General features: G+C 47.5%; 1 protein-coding gene across 1 annotated transcript in view; it reads left to right on the top strand.

Moving 5' to 3' along the window:
• Positions 1–16,468, top strand: part of LSP1 (lymphocyte-specific protein 1) — a 39,678-nt gene that overhangs the window by 20,712 nt on the left and 2,498 nt on the right. Inside the window, exons 3-10 of the mRNA XM_021402451.1 lie at positions 1,612–1,701; positions 4,122–4,317; positions 4,900–5,022; positions 7,224–7,267; positions 7,387–7,468; positions 7,841–7,981; positions 8,628–8,708; positions 9,417–9,535. Of these exons, the coding sequence (XP_021258126.1) occupies positions 1,612–1,701; positions 4,122–4,317; positions 4,900–5,022; positions 7,224–7,267; positions 7,387–7,468; positions 7,841–7,981; positions 8,628–8,708; positions 9,417–9,506 (847 nt within the window). The 3' untranslated portion in view covers positions 9,507–9,535. The remainder of the gene's footprint in view (positions 1–1,611; positions 1,702–4,121; positions 4,318–4,899; positions 5,023–7,223; positions 7,268–7,386; positions 7,469–7,840; positions 7,982–8,627; positions 8,709–9,416; positions 9,536–16,468) is intronic.

Raw genomic sequence — 16,468 nt, 5'->3', positions numbered from 1 at the left:
GCCCCCTCCTTCCCTCGGAGCTTCCTGCGCCAGGACACATCCCATCCACATTGCTGCTCTCATCCCTTCCCCCATTAAAACAATAAAGGAAAGAACCAACAAAATGGTGGATTTGCAAACCTGAGCTCTGCAGGGTCCTGAATACAGACCGGGCTGTTGGTACCCATGGGCTGGCTGCATCTGTTCACTCCATCGCCTGTGCATTTCCCCACCGCCATGGTCAGCAGTTACGCATGGCCTTGGGAGCAAGGGCAGTCCCATCCAGGCCCTACAGCCAACAACCTGATATCCTTCATGATCAATGTCCCACCTTTGGAAAGCCTCTTCTGCACAGCTATCCCTTCCCATCTGTACCAAGGCTGTCTCCGCTTGGTCATCCCTAAGCTACTCCTGCACAAGCAGTGGGAAATAACCCACTCCTGGATCAGTACAGCATCATTGCTCAGAAGTTTGAGGATGGCGGGCTTCCCCATCACTAAAGTCCCATATTTCAAGTCACCAGGATTATGGCGTTGCTAAGCATCTCCTGACTCATCCATGCTTCCTGTGTATTCCAATACCTGAATTTTAAATTAATCCATGGGTCCCATCTGCTAATTCCCATTCCCTGGGGATGTGAGCGTGCTGTGTCCCATAACCATGAAGTCACCTCCTCCAGCTGACGCTTGCAATGCGGGTGTCCATCAAGGAGCCCCATCCCAGTGGTGATTCTCCTTGTGAATGTGAGGACAAAACAACAATTCCCATGCATGACCAGGCAGCATCTGGTGCCGGCAGCTGTGGGAGCCAGGAGGGCTTCTGCTCCTTCCATCCATACATCTGCAGGCTGGGAGGGCTGTCATCACAGCTTAGGAATGCGCTCCCAGGGTTAGAGGGCAGTGGGCTGCAGAATGGACGTATTTCCTCATGTAGGGAGGAGGAAGATTGTTTTCCCTTCTACCCATTCTCCCAAGGCTGGGAGCAAAGCAACTTTTGGTGTGGCTGGGGTTCACCCAACCAATAGGGGCCAATGCCAGAGGCTTGAGCTGCAGCAAGTGCAGGGGCTGGGGGGGTGCAAAATAGAATGAGTCTGGGCTCTGCCCACCCCTGAATCATCAGCATGAAGCTGAGTGAGGAAGAATCATGTCAGTGCTTGGGACTGCAGTGTGGTGGGCACCTTCATTGCAAAGCTACACCTGCAGCACTCATCCTCACCTTCTAATCTCTTGCTGCTTTCAGATGGGGCTGGACCAGTGCTGTTTCATAGACCACGAGCCAGACTCCTCAGAGCTCTATGGGAACCTGAGGAACAAGCCTGGGACTTGAGCCTGTGTCTCAGTCACTGGGTCTTCTTGCCTTCCTAATTCAGCACTCTATTCAGGCTGGCTCCTGCTGATTTCTTGTGTCTGAGACTGTATACAAGTCCTGGATAATTGGGAACCAAGTCTGAAACACTTTTAGTCAAAACGAGCTGCAGGACAGAAGAAAACCATAGGACTCCTTCATTTTGATATGCTGCTTTTGCTCACCTGCTTGTGGTCTCAGAGACCAGGCAGGCAGTGGGGTGCTTCTGGAGACACTGATCTGGCCAAGTTCTTTCTCATCCTAATTTTCCTCCTTGCTGTGTTTCAGCTATGACTTCAAGCCCTCTGGGACCTCAGAACTGGAAGAGGATGAGGGATTCAGCGACTGGTCCCAGAAGCTGGAGCAGCGCAAGCAGAGGTGAGTAAGGCAGAGAGCTGGGCCACCCACTGCCCCAAGGAGAGGTGACTGAGCCCTCTCAAGGTCATGCCTTGAGAGCAAAGAGCATTGTCTGGAGAACAGGCTGCAATGGGGATGGATGGTCTATGCCTGAAATTTGAGCTGCTGGGGAGGGATGGACATGGGCTTTGGGGTGTTTGGCTTCAGCTCTGTGCTCTTAGCGATGGCAGCTGGCCAGGACACCGGGGTTTGGAGGAGTGACAACAGTGGATTTAAGCCACCTGAGCTGCTGCACGGGCCAAAACAGCCCCTAACATAATCCAGGCAGACAAAAAAAAAAATGCTGTTCTATGTTATTGCTGCTTCCTGGCTTATGTCAGCATGGTGGGTGTTATGGCCCCAGCCCACCTTGAGTTCAACAACTCTTTCAGCGGTGGAAAACAGTGCTGAGGGAGTGCCTCTGTCCCAGACCAGGAGCTGAGGACCAGATCCATCTTCCACTCTCTCCTCTCTTCAGGATGAGCAAAACTCTTGCCCTATCTCCTGCCCTGGACACCACGTATCTACACGTGAACTACGTGACTCAGCTCTTCCGGCAACCCAATTTTATAGGGAGCTTTGTTCTGCAATGACACAATCCCTTCTTTGCCCAAGGGACTGAGAAAAATGCATAAGATTAATATTTACTTCTCAGCAAGTAAATAGATCTTGCCTCTTCCTTGATGCAATCACTACAAGCTGTACCTTCCCAGTCTCAACCCCAGGAGGGCTGCTAGAGAAGCTCATGGCAGCACTGATTATCACAGCTGTGGGAGCAATTAGCAATCAGCCCCAGCTGCTTTTCTGCAGCCCCTTCCCTCCTTACAAAGAGCTCAGCCCCAGGGAGAGGCTGCTGCTGCTCTTGGTTGGAGGGGCTGGGATCCTCTCCTCAGTTGGTGGTTGTGCTTTATAAAGTCTGTTCAGCAGCTTTTTCCTTTCTCCTGGCTCATCTGAGGGCAAACTTGGAGTGTGAGTGCAGGTAGGAGCTGTCTGATAAGGAAGGTCCTATGCTGGGACAAGTGGTGCTGTGGGCAGTGTTTCCCAAATCCCCTCTCCTCTTAAATGAATGTGGACCTAACTCCATTTTCTTACATATGAAAGTGTAAAAGGTGTCTTATGGAGTACATCACGTCTGCTGGCTTAGGTCTTTATTGTGAACTTTCTCTTCAGCTGGAGGCATTGTTGGCTGAAGCATCCCAGTTAAAAGAAAAAGTCACCTGGGCTGTGAGCCCTTTGGAATTTGTTGATGGTGACTGTGCTGTTGTGGGAGGATGATTAGTAGCAAGGCTGGTGAGCCAGTGTATGCATCAGCCTTTTTTCCGATGTGGTCAGTGAGGAGGGCTGGAAGGTGGCTGTCCTGTGAGCTGCCTTCCCTGCTGCAAAGGGGTGGGTGGAAAAGCATAGCCTGAACTTTCCTTCAAGTTTGGTGCTGGCTGGTGAGGCAGGAGGAGTGAGTCAGCCCTCTGCTCTGTTGGCCAGCTCTTGCCTTGCTGCTGCAATACAGGCAATTTTCTAAGAAATAGGTGGGAGGAGAAAACTATTCTCCATCTGGGACTGTAAGATGGCAATAACGTCCTGGGGCACATTTCTGAGCCAGTGAGGGCCCTGGGTTAAGTGCTCACAATGACTGTTCTCAAAGGCATGGGCTGCTCTGCTTTTGTAAAGCTCATTGCTTAAGCATGCAGGTGGGACTTTCCTTTGCAGCCTCTGGGACATGTAGGAGCTGTGAAAGCTCCTCTCCAGTTCAACCTGGTTGCTTTGGGACTGCTTTGGTAAAGCAGAGGTATCATTTATTCAGGTAGTAGAACTGAGGTTTTGGGACAGACCTAGATACCCAACTGTATTCAGTTTTGGAGCCCTCACTACAAGAAAGACATCAAGGCCCTGGTGCATGTCCAGAGAAGAGCAAGAAAGCTGTGAAGGGAGCAGAAGTCTTATGAGGAGCAGCTGAGGGAACTGAGGCTGCTTGGTCTGGAGAAGAGGAGGGTCAGAGGAGACCTTATCACTCTCCACAACCTCCTGAAAGGAGGCTGTTGAAAGGTTGGGGTCAGCCTCTTCTCCCAATTGACAGTGATAGGATGAGAGGGAATGACCTTAAGCTGCACCAGAAGAGGTTTAGGTTGGGTATTAGGAAAAATCTCTTCTCAGAAAGAGTGCTCATGCATTGGAATAGGCTGCCCATGGAGATGGTGGAGTCACCATCCCTGGGGGTGTTTGAGAACCATGGAGATGTGGCTCTGAGGGACATGGTCAGTGAGGATGGGTTGGGACTGGTCTAGGTGATTTTATTGGTCTTTTCCAACCTTACTGATTCTATACCATTACCTGGGAAGGCACCTGATGATGTCTCTGGGCTTGTAACAATAAGTTTTGGTTCTTTGACCTTTCTCCCCCACCTCTAGGTCTCCACAACAGTCGTATGAAGAAGAGGACAGCAGCGTGAGGGAAGCAGAGGTCAAACTGGAGCAGATTCAGCTGGACCGGGAGGGCCTGGAGGAGGTCCAGGAGGAGAATGTGGTTGTTAGGGAGGAAGAGAGGCTGTGTCAGGAGGAAGAACATGTCCCAGAGCAGCAGGAGGAGGAGAGAGTCAAACAGGAGGTGAGATCAGGAGGAGCTGGGTTGTTTACAGTCTCAACTGAGCTGTTTACAGAATCACAGAATGGTTGAGAAGGGAAGGTCCCTCTAGCCCAATACCTGCTTGTGCAGTGAGCCCAGGAGCACATCCAGGTGGCTTTCAGAGAACTCCAAGAGGACCCTACAGCCTCTGGGTGGCCTTTGCCAATGCTCATTCTCTGCTGCTGGGTGTTCAGCCCATGTGGATGTGCTGTCATGGCATAGCATGGAGACAGTGCTGCTTGTGACCAAACCTTCCTGAGTTCGCTGATGCAACTTTTTCCCTCTTGTGAGAGTGTGTGTCTGCTCCCAGAGTATGAGCTGTGTTAGTCAAACCTGTGCAATGCCCAGATGGAAAGTGCTACTGTTTCTCCTGTGGTTTTGTCAACAGTGAGTAGGTCTTCAGGAGCACTCAAATCTGAATGTAATCTTATTTTTCTCTCCTCAGCCTACGTCAAACCTCTGGCTTGATTGCATTGTTAAATCTTGCATTGCTTTTTCAATCTGTTCTGTTGACTCCATAGCACTGTGACCATTCTCACTTCCTGGCTTGTCTTCTGCACTCAGGAGAAGAAGAGAAGGAGAAATGAAGAAGAAGAAACCCCAGAAAAACGCCCGAAGGCCCCAAGCCCCGCCAGCCTGGATGAGGAGGAGCTGTTCACAGACCACACTGCAGTGTGCTCCACCAAGGTTCGTGGCAAGGAGAAGTGACCCAGAGCTTATGGTAGCATGGAATTTCCCTATCTTAACGTAAAACAAAGTATCGCTTACCTTTTTTTTTTAAGTGAAATGGGATTTCCTATCTCTGAAACATTTTGCCCTTCCCTAATTCCGTCTGTGTGAATAGATGCTCTTGTGAAACCTCTACTCTTAATACCACTTGAATTGCACCTTGTGACTTCTGTTGCACTTCGCACAAATCCTTAGTTCAGTGCATGTGCTTTTACATACAATAGACACACCTAAGTGGTTTGTGTAGCAATTGACTTTTTTTTCTCTGTAAGCCCTGAGCTCCTTGATTATTGCATAGAGGGAAATGATGTGGAGCCTGGGCAATTTGTAGCTTGTTAATCTGCTGTTGATATTATCTTTTTTTTCCATTCAGACCTGTGCTTTTTGTTTCTTATACAATCCTCCCTGCGCAGGAAATATTGACTAAGCGCTTCCTCTTGCAACAGTAAATAGACATTAAGAGGAAGATTTCATCATCTGTGACAGTCAGAATCTTGTTGTTTATGGAGAAGACCTTTAAAATCAAATAAGAGGAGGGAAGAAAGGGTGGTTTTGGGTGCAGACCCAGTGCTAATGTAACTGGGGGTGACCAAAGCGAATCTGAAGAGTGGGGAAATACGATAATCTCTCGCAGCAGCTTTTATGTACTGAAATTCTTGTTGTTGCTTCTCCAAAGCGTGCACAGCTTCCTGACCTGAGCTTAACTGCTGTTGCTAGGATTAGCCCAAGGAAAAGTTCAGAAATCCGTTTCAGTGGCTTTGTTTGTTTATTTGTTTTCATATAATGGTGATGTCAGAGCTCACCAATACGCAAAGCTGAAAGCTAAGCCATTCAGGAAAAATGAGCTTGGGATCTTTCCAAGGGATGGAGGGAGCAGAGGGAAAGCCTTGTACCAGACCCATTCTGTCCCAGGCTGCTTGTGAGCTGATTTCTGGGGTTGGCTGAGTGAACTTGCGTGATTTCTTCTGGCCTTCAGAACATGCATTGAAACAGAAAAGCATCTATTGTTGCAAGAATGGGCAACCCAATCTCTGAAGTCCTTGCTTGGATGCAAGCACCAACTCCTCCAGCACTGAGCTGATAATGTGCCTGGAAGAAACTTTTGACTGATGGGATCTGTCTCACTGTTGTGCTGGGACCCCACAAAGTAGCTCTCTTTTGTGCATCTCTATTAGCAAGGGCTGTGCCATTAACTGATTGTTGTGCTATTCTTTAATGTGGCTTGATACTTTGGTGCAGCTGTTAAGCATGTCCTTCCTATGACAATGTTTTGTCCTCTACTTAGTTAAAATTTAGCTCTAGCATTCTGAAAGCATCCTGAAGTAAGCACATAGCACTACTTTTTGTCTGCGAGCTGGGAAGGTGATGCTTCCCATGCTGCAGGCAGCGGTATACAGAGGGAGGATACTTGTTGCTTGCTGCTCCTTGTCTCTGAGCTACTTATTGATTTGAAAGCATTCATATCTGTTTTCTTGGGCACAAAAAAAGCCGAGAGGTTTAGCAATGCTTCGGTCTTCTCCTTTATTCAGAGCCTGAAGTGGTTGCTTGCCTTCCTACCTTGGTCAAAGAGAGATTGCACAGGAGAATCTTCTGCAAAGCTCTCTTCCCTGGAGCCTTGACCTGAAGAGTTGCCTTGCAGGTGGCTCCATATGCTAAATAGCCTGTCTGTGTGGCTATGGATAAGCCAATGTGACTCATGGCTGTGCTGCTCTTAATGCTTGGCTCCATTTCTGCAGCAGGCATTGGCGGTGCTTCCAGTTTCCCTCCATCTTGCTATGTTTTCCACTTTCTCCTTTGGCAAGGAAACTAAGTGTCTGAGAAAGATACGTGATCCTTGAGCAGGGAGTCCTGGGTTCTTGTCTCGACTATCAGTCAAGCTGCGTGCTGCTACTTTGTACCTAAAAGTGATTGGGCTGCTACTGTGGACTGGTGCTTCTGGGTGGGGTTGTTCGGGCCTGCCTTGGAAAAGAGGAGGAAATAGGATGCTCACTGTCTCTCTGAGCATCATGCAAATACAAGATTGAGGCATTTGTGCCCCAAATCTGTTTGAGGGAGAGTAGACAAGGAGTAGCTGCAGTGTGGTCAGCCAAGGTGACCTATGTCATCCGTATGAGGTCCACAGAGATAAGTAACATTTGTGTCTTTCTTTCCCACTTCAGATCACGGACAGAACTGAGTCTCTGAATCGCTCAATAAAGAAAAGGTATCTCCAGGGTTGCTGTGGGGTCAGGGTAAAGGGGATCCCTTGCTCAAAGCCCTTGAAGCTCTCCCATCTGCCTGAAGCTTCAGGATATTGCCTTATCCTTTTTCTCTTGTCTCCAGTAACAGCATAAAGAAGTCCCAGCCTCCCCTTCCTGTGTCAAAGATAGATGACAGACTGGAGCAATACACACAAGCCATTGAGGTGAGCTGCTGTGCTGTTTGTCCCCATGCTCTATGGAGACTGATTTTGCAGGGTGTTGGTCTCCTACCATGGCTCTTATTCCCACTGTCCTGGGTTGTGACAATAGAACCATCTCCTCTTGGATGGGAACAGCTGTTTGTCCTGTCTCTGTCTCCCTCCAGAGCATAAACTTTTATTTTGTGAATGTCCCTGCCCTTGTTTCCTCCAGTCCCCTGGTTACTGGGTGGGAGCATTTGGCAGGGAATCAAATCAGCAAGACCCTTTAGGCCTCCTTTTGCAAACTCTTACTCCTGGGCAGCACCAATTAACAGCTCTGAGCACATTTTTTTTTCCTTTAAGTTTGCTGATGATAGATTTCCATCTCTACTCTAGACATCGACAAAGGCTCCAAAGCCTGTCCGACAGCCCTCTCTTGACCTTCCAACCACCAGCATGATGGTAGCCAGCACAAAAAGTCTGTGGGAGACTGGAGAGGTTGCTGCCCAATCTGCAGTGAAGACCCCAGCCTGCAAGGTAAGACACTTGCATGATGTGTTCTCCTTGCTTTATGCAGGAGAAGATCTCAGCTAGTGTCCTGAATTCTTCCTCGGTGATGCAGCTAGGAAAGTCTCCTGGATGCTGACTGAGGCTCTGCTTTGACGTGGGAATAAATTCACTGGCATGGAAACTGTCCGCCTATTCTGCAGGAGCTAGGACTGAACTCATTTTTTTTTAAGTGCAAAGTTGGGTCTATCACCAAGATGATGAAACTTGTAAATTTGGAAAATGCGAAGGATAGTATGTGCTGCTCTTAACTTTTGGTTTTTTTTTTGGTTGTTATGAGCATGTGTGGTTCTGTAACACATGGATTGCAAACTTTTGTTTATGAGTAAAATTCCTTCTGTGTAAAAATGCCTTGATGTTAACATGTCTGAAATAGATTTAAAAAAAAAAATAAACATCCAGGCTCTTGTGGAAGAGAGGGAAACACAGGATATATTGCTAATAGGAAGAAGTTTTCAAAGTCTTGGGTTTTAGCTGCAGCTGTTGTAGCTCAGACAATGCAATACTTCAAATATAAAAGGAGGTCAGTTGTGTGGAGTTGAAAGAGATGTGAATGAAGGCACATCCAGCAGCGCTGGTGGTGAAGGGTAATGAGAACCTTGTATATCCTTCTCAGGATATTGTGGCTGGAGACATCGTGAGTAAAAGAAGCCTTTGGGAACAGAAGGGCAATCCCAAACCCGAGACTAATATCAAGGTAAGTTAGTATCTGTGTGAGGGCAGAAGTCCTTTTCTTTTTCACAGCAGAGTAAGGGCTCTGATCTGGGTTGGAAGTATTGAGCAGGCAGTGATGTAGCAGAGAGGCAAGGGCTGTCTGTATCTATCAATGCAATTGCACACAGAAGATTTGAAAAGGCTCTTATAGCTCCAATCCTAGCAAAAATGGGGGCAAGAATCCTATTATAACCAGTAATACTAAAGGGTCTCTTCAAACTCATTGTCTGAGAACAATGAGGCATTGTAGCCCTGGCCTTCTAGGCCAAAGTTGAAGTGCAAACACAAGTTACTTTGCTCTTGTTATACTTCTTGATCCTGAGAGTAGAGAAAAACATCCACAATGAGGCCTAAGATAGTATCAACAGTTGTAGATGGATCTGGGGTTTTGTGCCTACTGGTATGCTTGTGGGAATGGCTGTTAAAACACAGCAAGCAGCTGCTGCTCAAGTTGTCCGGGCTGAGAGAAGACCAAAGCGTTTTGTCTGTTCCTGGATCTGTCCTGCTGCCAGGATGCAGTCAATGCAAATGGCTTTTACCATGGGTGAAACCATGGTAAAAAAACCAACTGCCTCCAAGCCCTCTGGGATTACAAGCAATTATCACATTTTCCTCTGGCTTCAATTATTTGGTATTGACTACTTGGGGGAGAAAACTGCAGACCCTGGCTATTTCTTTCTCTCCTGTCTAGGCCACTCCTTCTGGCAAGAAGTACAAGTTTGTTGCAACGGGCCATGGCCAGTACAAGAAGGTGTTGATAGATGATGCTGCGGAGCAATAGTGTGCCTGGAGAACCCATTAACCACATAGGTAGGTTATGACCTTGCAACAAACTCCTAGTGCTGTTTTGGCGGGACATTGGGTTTATTTCTGCCAACTAATCTTGGGGCAACTTGGAAGGTATGGTATAGTAACAGCTGGAGCCTTGCTTCTGGGCAATTGCCTGGCTTGGGGCTGTGAGGAACACAGTTGGTTTGTTTTCTCATTTTTCTGAGACTTCTAGGATGCTGGATACCTGCATTAGTTTAATTTGCAGAACAAACTGTTTATCTTTGCTGGTTCAAAGGAACAATCTCTCTACTGTGTTCTTATGGTCTTATGTTGCAAAGAGAAGCTCATAACTGGAAGTTGCGCTGGCTGAGCATGAGGGCTGATTTTAATCCTGAAATTCAAATGCTTTGGGGATTTAATTCCCTGATTTACTGAATTAATTAAGGGGAAAAAAACACGTAACGATTTCAGTGACCTCTTGGAATCAGTCCACAGTAGGGTTGTGGTGGGGAGAATGGGAGCATCTGCTGTGCTGGATGGATCAACAGAGCAGAAAGGGCTGTCCTTGAATGTATGGCAATAGGGAGGGCCAAAATTTGGTCTGTGTTCTTGAAATGGCCTTTGGAGGTCATGCTTATATCGTGTTTATGTTGATAGATATCCTGGTGTTATCTGGTGTGGTTGATAATAGAGGGTTGTGGCAATAAGGAGGAATGGAATAGAGGAAGGAAATAGCTAGCTGGATTCAACTAGGCAGCATCTGGCACTGAGCAGAGGGGATGTTGTTTGGGTGAAAACAAGATCATTCTTTCTTTCTAATATAAAAAAAGTTTTATTTCATAGCCAAGCTTATAAATAGCTCAGTCTACTACAAAACACCTTTGTTTCTGAGGTTTTTCTGGGGGTTGAGCTACTTCTTTTTTTTTCCTTGTTCAAGGAGCTGAACTCTGAGTGTTTGCTTTCTTGTTTGGTTTTTTTTTTGTGGTGCCTGCTTAGAAGAGGCCTCCTGAATGCCATCTTGAGGTGAGCAGTAGTACACACCCAAGTTTGACCACAGCTATCTTTTGAGATGTAAGGAAGGAGGAGCCAATGGGACTTGCATCCTCAACTCACTTCTCTGCCTGTGGCTTCCAGAAATCTGTTTTTAAGGACAGGTTTATCTGTCTTTTACCTGCTGAGAGGTCCCTGCTCCCCAGATCCTCTCCCTCATGATGATGTCCATCCTTGATCCTTACTGTACCATCCCTTCATGCTTACTTTTCTGCTCCCAAATCCTTCTGGCTCACGCCCACATCCCTCACTCAGCACCACCTCATCAACTTGCGCATAGGTACAACTTTTCTCCTCTCCTCCTTTGGACAGGCTGCAGACCAAGAGGCTTTCTCCAAGTGGCAGTTTATGCTCTTACCATCTGCCTGAGTCTGTTTCACATTGCACAGCAGCTCACGCTGGGACATACTGTGAAGGCTTCTCATTTGGAGCTGATGGTGATCTCCCATTGCCTCTGGGCATCTGTTCTTTTGTCTGCAATGCTCTTGTGCCAGGGTCTGTCTCTGCAGGGCTCTCTGTACCTGCTCTGTGCCTCTGCCTTTTATTCTAGGGGCTGAACTAGAGTCAGTTCTGCCTTCCTGTGCTTTCTCTCCATTGCTCTCCCCAGCAGCAGTTTTCCATCTTCCATCCCTGTGCGGTTGGACTGTGGACACAGCCTGGTGGGAAGGCCAGCAGATGCAAGACATAAACCTCTCCTCATTGCATGGTTTGTTCCAGATCATTGCCACAGAGGGACAAAGTAGGTTAAATCCTGGTTGCTTCCAAAACCATCTTCTCTGGTCAAATTCAGTTAATCTCTCAACAATAATCAGTATTCATTTTTTGCTTGTGAATGGAGACTCCTGAACATAGCTATCCATCTATTTGTGCTACTGCAAGGTGCTGTTTTATCACTGTGTGATAAGGTCATCTTTATCTACCTTAACATTAAGCATGTCATGTGTTTTAAGCTGAAGTCTATTTGAATTTCTCTTCCTGTGGGTTCTTCTCTCTAACCTTATGTTGCAGCATGTCAGATTACCCTCCAGTGGCTGAACTGGGATCCACTTGTAATTTCTGAGCTATTTTGAAACTAGCTTTTCTCAACATTTTCTTGTAGAACTGGAGTTGGAGGAGAACTCTAAACTCTAGACACTTGGGCTTTCTCTTCTATTTTTTTTCCCCTTGGAATAGAGAAGAAGCTCCAAAAAAGAGGGGATAAGAGCAGCAAAGTTGAAACTTCCATGAAGGGTTGATTATAACAGCTCTTCTGATAGCAATGGAAGCTTTCAAAATGGGGAAAAGGATCTTTCCCCTCCCCATGTCCCCCCCTCCTCCTTAACCCCTAAGTCTATATACAGTTCAGCTTGGGGAAATTTCACTCAGCTCCATATCCTCTGTATGGGAAGAGAATGTAAAGAGTTATGTATCCAATTTCCTATGGGGCTAAACATAGCAATCCTATATCAGCTGTGTAGGAACATCCCAGCAAATGACAAAGTCCCCTGAGAGACAGAAATAGCTGGCCACCAGCTTTCTTGCTTATAAGCCTGGTGATGTTCAGATGTGAGGGGGTGACTAATGCTGGAAAGGACAGTTGCTTCTATGAATGGCTGCTGTCAGGATTTTGTTTTAAACAGTTCTTTTTCAAGACATCAGGCACTATTAAGTATGCAAGTGTCATAATTCTGCCCCTGAAAATGAGGCTATTCGGACTTACCAGGATCCCCCAGAAAGCAGCACCTTATTAAATACATCAGGGCTGATGCTCACATGCTGAAGCAGGCTTTCATTGTGAAAACATAATCCCATCTGTACTTAAAAACCAAGTAAATATATAGCAGAACTTGATTACTACAAAAAAAGGTTAGTCTTGGTGTGCTATGACTTCAGTGGGGGAGCGGCCGTGTGTAAGCAGAATGGATCAGATCTTATGCTGTCCCTTGCCTCTGCTTTGGGTGAAGGGATGGATTCCCACCTTCAGGTTCTATCATCTTACTCTAAATGAGGCTTTTCCATAGGCAGATTGTCTTTGCTGGGTCATCCCTCTCTGCCCCATATTACTGCTTAGAGTTTGTTGACTCTTTGGAAAATGTATGTGTCTGTTTCTCTGGTTTGTGACGTGCGGATGTGGTATGTAAGGCACATAAGCTTATATACAGAGTAACCCTCAAACTCTCAGCATAAGGTTGCTGGCTGGGAGGTGATTTACTTTTATTTTATTTTTTTCCTTACACTTGGCTATGCCAGGCAGACAACATTGTCTGGAGCAGTGGGTCTGGTGGAATAACTTGGTTTCAGTTGACTGACCATCCTGATGCTGTTCTGTTAAAGCTCTTGTCTGTCCTGGGTCCATACCGGCCTACCTCAAACACAGTGGTGATCTTTGTCATGGGTTTGGCAGCCAGCTCCCTCAGTTTCCGGGCGTCGAAGCGTGGCTTGTGCAGAAAGATGGGTAAACGGCGGGGAAGAAAGAAGCCTTCTTCCTTCTGCACTTTCTTCTCTTCTGCTTGCTGCTTCCTTTCCTTGCTGACTGTCATCTGGTATAAAATGGCATCCCACATCTTTGTGGCTCTCGATTTAAATGGTCTGTTGTCTTGACTGATGCTTAGAAAGCTGTCCTTCTCCTTGTTCCTTTCCTCCTGTCCCAGTTTTTCTGCTTCGTGCTCTGGGAAGCTGGGTGCTTCTGGCTCCACCATCAAGTGCTTCCTGAGGCGATGCCAGCCACTGCCTTTGGCTCCAAGAGGCCTTGAGTCTTCCCCTGGTGTTGGCTTGGCTTTTGGGGGGGGGCTGGTGTTCAGCAAGTTGGGTGTTGGCTGAGGTTGCACAGTGTGTTCTGCCTTTGTGTCTATGGAGGTAGGTCCAGCTTGTGCAGGGCTTGCTGTTTCAGGGTGTTCTGGTCTCCAAGGTGTGCTGGGTGTTGATGGTTTTAGAATCTCACCATCTTGCTTGGGCAGTTCAGGAGCTCTGTCTGGTCTGGATATTTCTGCATCACTTCCATGGGTTGTAACTTTACAGGAGTGGACATCAGGGGTGCTGGGTTTGGGTGAAGGGGCCTTGATGGCCTCTTCAGGAGGGGTCGACCTGGGAGCTTGGTAAGGAGGCTCTACCTTTGCAGCAGGAGGGAGAGAAGGCTGCAGAGTAGGAGCTGGGGCCTTGCTGCTGTCAAGAGGGGCAGGCGTCTGCCCTGGGAATGGTTCAGAGCCTCCTGTTTCAGGTGATGGAGAGGAAGGCCTTTTGTCTTCATGGCTGGATGTTGCTTGGGTCTGATACGATGTTGGTGTCTTGGCTCTCGGTGCCTTGACGCTGCGGAAATAAGTGTGCACCTTGGTGATATAGGTGGCCTCTGATGCCCCTTCCTTGCTGGGTGTGCTGGAAGGAGGAGGATGGGGAGTGATAACTATTGAAGTGTTGTATGGAGAGGGAAGGTGTGCATCTGTGCCTTCAAGCTGATGGGGAGCCTTGGGAGCACCTGTCTCATGCAGTGGGGACTCAGCTGTGGGGGTGGTGAGCCGGAGGTGCTCAGCAATGCGTCTCTGCTCGGTGACCTTCAGCACAAAGGGCTTGCTCTTGCGGAAAGGGGAATGCACACGGTGGTGGGTGATAGGCTTGATGGAGAGGTGCACTGGAAGGCTGGTGGGGCCGGGTGCCACTACTTTAGGGGTCTCTGCTGGGGGAACATTCTCATTGCGTTCTAGGTCAGAGCTGGCCTCGTTCACTGGGGAGAGGCTGGACCGAAAGGACTTAGCTTGCTCTGCAGCTAGCATGGCATTCTTCTTGGCAGCCTTCTTCAGCAGCTGCTGGAGCCGCAGGTTGTCCTTCTTGGGCTTTGGGAGAGTGGGAGGGGGAGATGCATGGTGACGGACGGGAGTGGGCTGAATAGAGGATGATACTGTGATCAGCATGGTCATCTCCTAGAAGAAAGCACAAAGCTTAGAGTTGAGATGGGCTTAGCCTCAGGCTAGTTTCCAGAGTGTTCATACACATAGAGTCCACTTCCTCTCTAAAAAAAGCATTCTACTTCTATCAAGGGCTTTTCTGCTCCCTTTAGATATTGCCTTTAGACATTCTGCTCTTCAAAAAAAATTTTTTCCTCTCTAAAAAAAAAAAAAAAAAAAAAAAAACAAAAAACAAGCATGGAGTCAGTACTGTGTGAGAAGAGCATCAGACTTGGCTTTCTTATTCTCCCAAGGTAGCCTCAGTCAGTCTCAAGGGTGGTGTATCAGGGCAAAAGATGTACTGGGAGAAGCTGTGTTGCCAAAGCTGGACCCCTACTGCTCCTGGCATTAGCGAAAAAATCCTGTGAAGGCTCTTTGGGACCCTAGATGTTTGTATCTTGGGAAGTCCTAGCGCAGGATAAGGAGCAAAACATTAGGAGAAACAGAGCAGCTCTAAGACATAAAAGCTCTGAAACATTCCCCAGAGGTGTGAATTGGAAGTATCTTCGAGCTTTCCAGGTTTCAGCTCTTAATACTCTGATACAGTGTTACACACAACAGAACAGCCTTAAACTTACATGTACTACTTGAAGTCAGTATCAACTTTGACTTGTTTCTTAGCTGGCAGAAAGGCAACCCTGTTCAAAAGGCAGGGTTTAAAGCTGTGCTTATCTGGTGCTTTGTCACAACCTGAACTCTGGTGTTTCTTTGCTGTGTTGAGCACAATGGCAACTTCCTCTATCTGCACTCACCAGCCTTTGAGACAAAAACTAGTTTTCTCTTTACCTTGAATTAAATCTTCAGTGGAAGAGGAAGGGGTTGTAGGCTGGATTGGCTCTAATCTCCAGTGGGAATTGCACCTGGAGCCCCTTCTAGCCAAAGTTGTGCTGCTTCTGGGGGGATAAATATCTCTCTTTCCAGCTCTGTTACTAACTCACTGGAATAGTGCTTTTCCCCCCCAGTGCTGCCAACCTCTTTCTGCTGAGTGCTGTGTAGTTTTGCTGTTGAGGACAGCAGGAGAAAACTAGTCCTGGTTCTCCTCTTTCTCCTCCTCAGCAAGTCTGGGGAACACCAAACGCTCTGCTTCGGCCACGACTCTTTGGCAGCCCCCAGAAAGAAATCTGACTCTGTTCTGGCTCTTGCTCAGTGCAGAGTTGCTGAGTTTTGCTATGAAATGATGCATAAATCAGAGTCCCTTAATCCCCAGTGCAGGATATGACTGAGCATCCTGAATAAGGAAGATGAGAAGGGGGTGATCTCAGGGTTGCCCACAGGGGCTATTGCATGCTCTCCACTCTGGTTAGTGAAATTGCAGCTTAAGCATCCATCCTGAGATGGAGGTTGCACTATGATACCTACAGTGCAGGAAGCCCACCCCAGAATAAAACCCTCAGAAGTGCAGAAAGGATATTTCTGCTTGAATGCCAGGTGTTTCCTTTAGTCTTGCAGTGCTGCTACCACCACTGGGCTGGGAAGCTGATCAGTACCAAGTAGACACTGTATCTGTTAAAGCTCTTGGTGGAAAGGCAGGGAGAAGAATGATTTTTCTAAAAAAACAGAGGGGAGGGGAAACAAAAGAATTGAAGAGTGGGTGAGCTGTCCTCCAAAGCACAAGCTGTGGTGGGGATGGTCCAGGCAGTGCCCAGCAAGTGCTGCACTGTTCCCAGCCAGTACATTTGTTTCAGCTGCAGAATGAGAAACCTCCCAGCATTTTGGCGAGGGGGCTCAAAGGGATTTGGGCAAGCTGGGGTGACAACTGTTGGGCATTCCCAGAAGCTTATCAGCTTCGTGCTTTAGGCACAAGGCTAGGATTAGGATTTGCTCTATTGTTAGAGCTGCTCCTGGAAACAAGTCCGCACTGGCTCCAAAGAAGGCTGAGAGCTCACTCCATCATATACCTGCTCTTCCGCCCAGATATCCTGTAAATATTCCAGATTTTTCTGTTTCAGAAATCCAAAATGCCTCAGTTGAAGAGGTGTGTACTTACAGTGGTGCAATTCTATTC

This window comes from Numida meleagris, chromosome 6 (assembly GCF_002078875.1).
Source record: "Numida meleagris isolate 19003 breed g44 Domestic line chromosome 6, NumMel1.0, whole genome shotgun sequence".
Classification (NCBI taxonomy): domain Eukaryota; kingdom Metazoa; phylum Chordata; class Aves; order Galliformes; family Numididae; genus Numida; species Numida meleagris.
The sequence above is the reverse complement of the archived record's forward strand: the minus strand, read 5'-3'. Positions and strand labels throughout refer to the sequence as shown.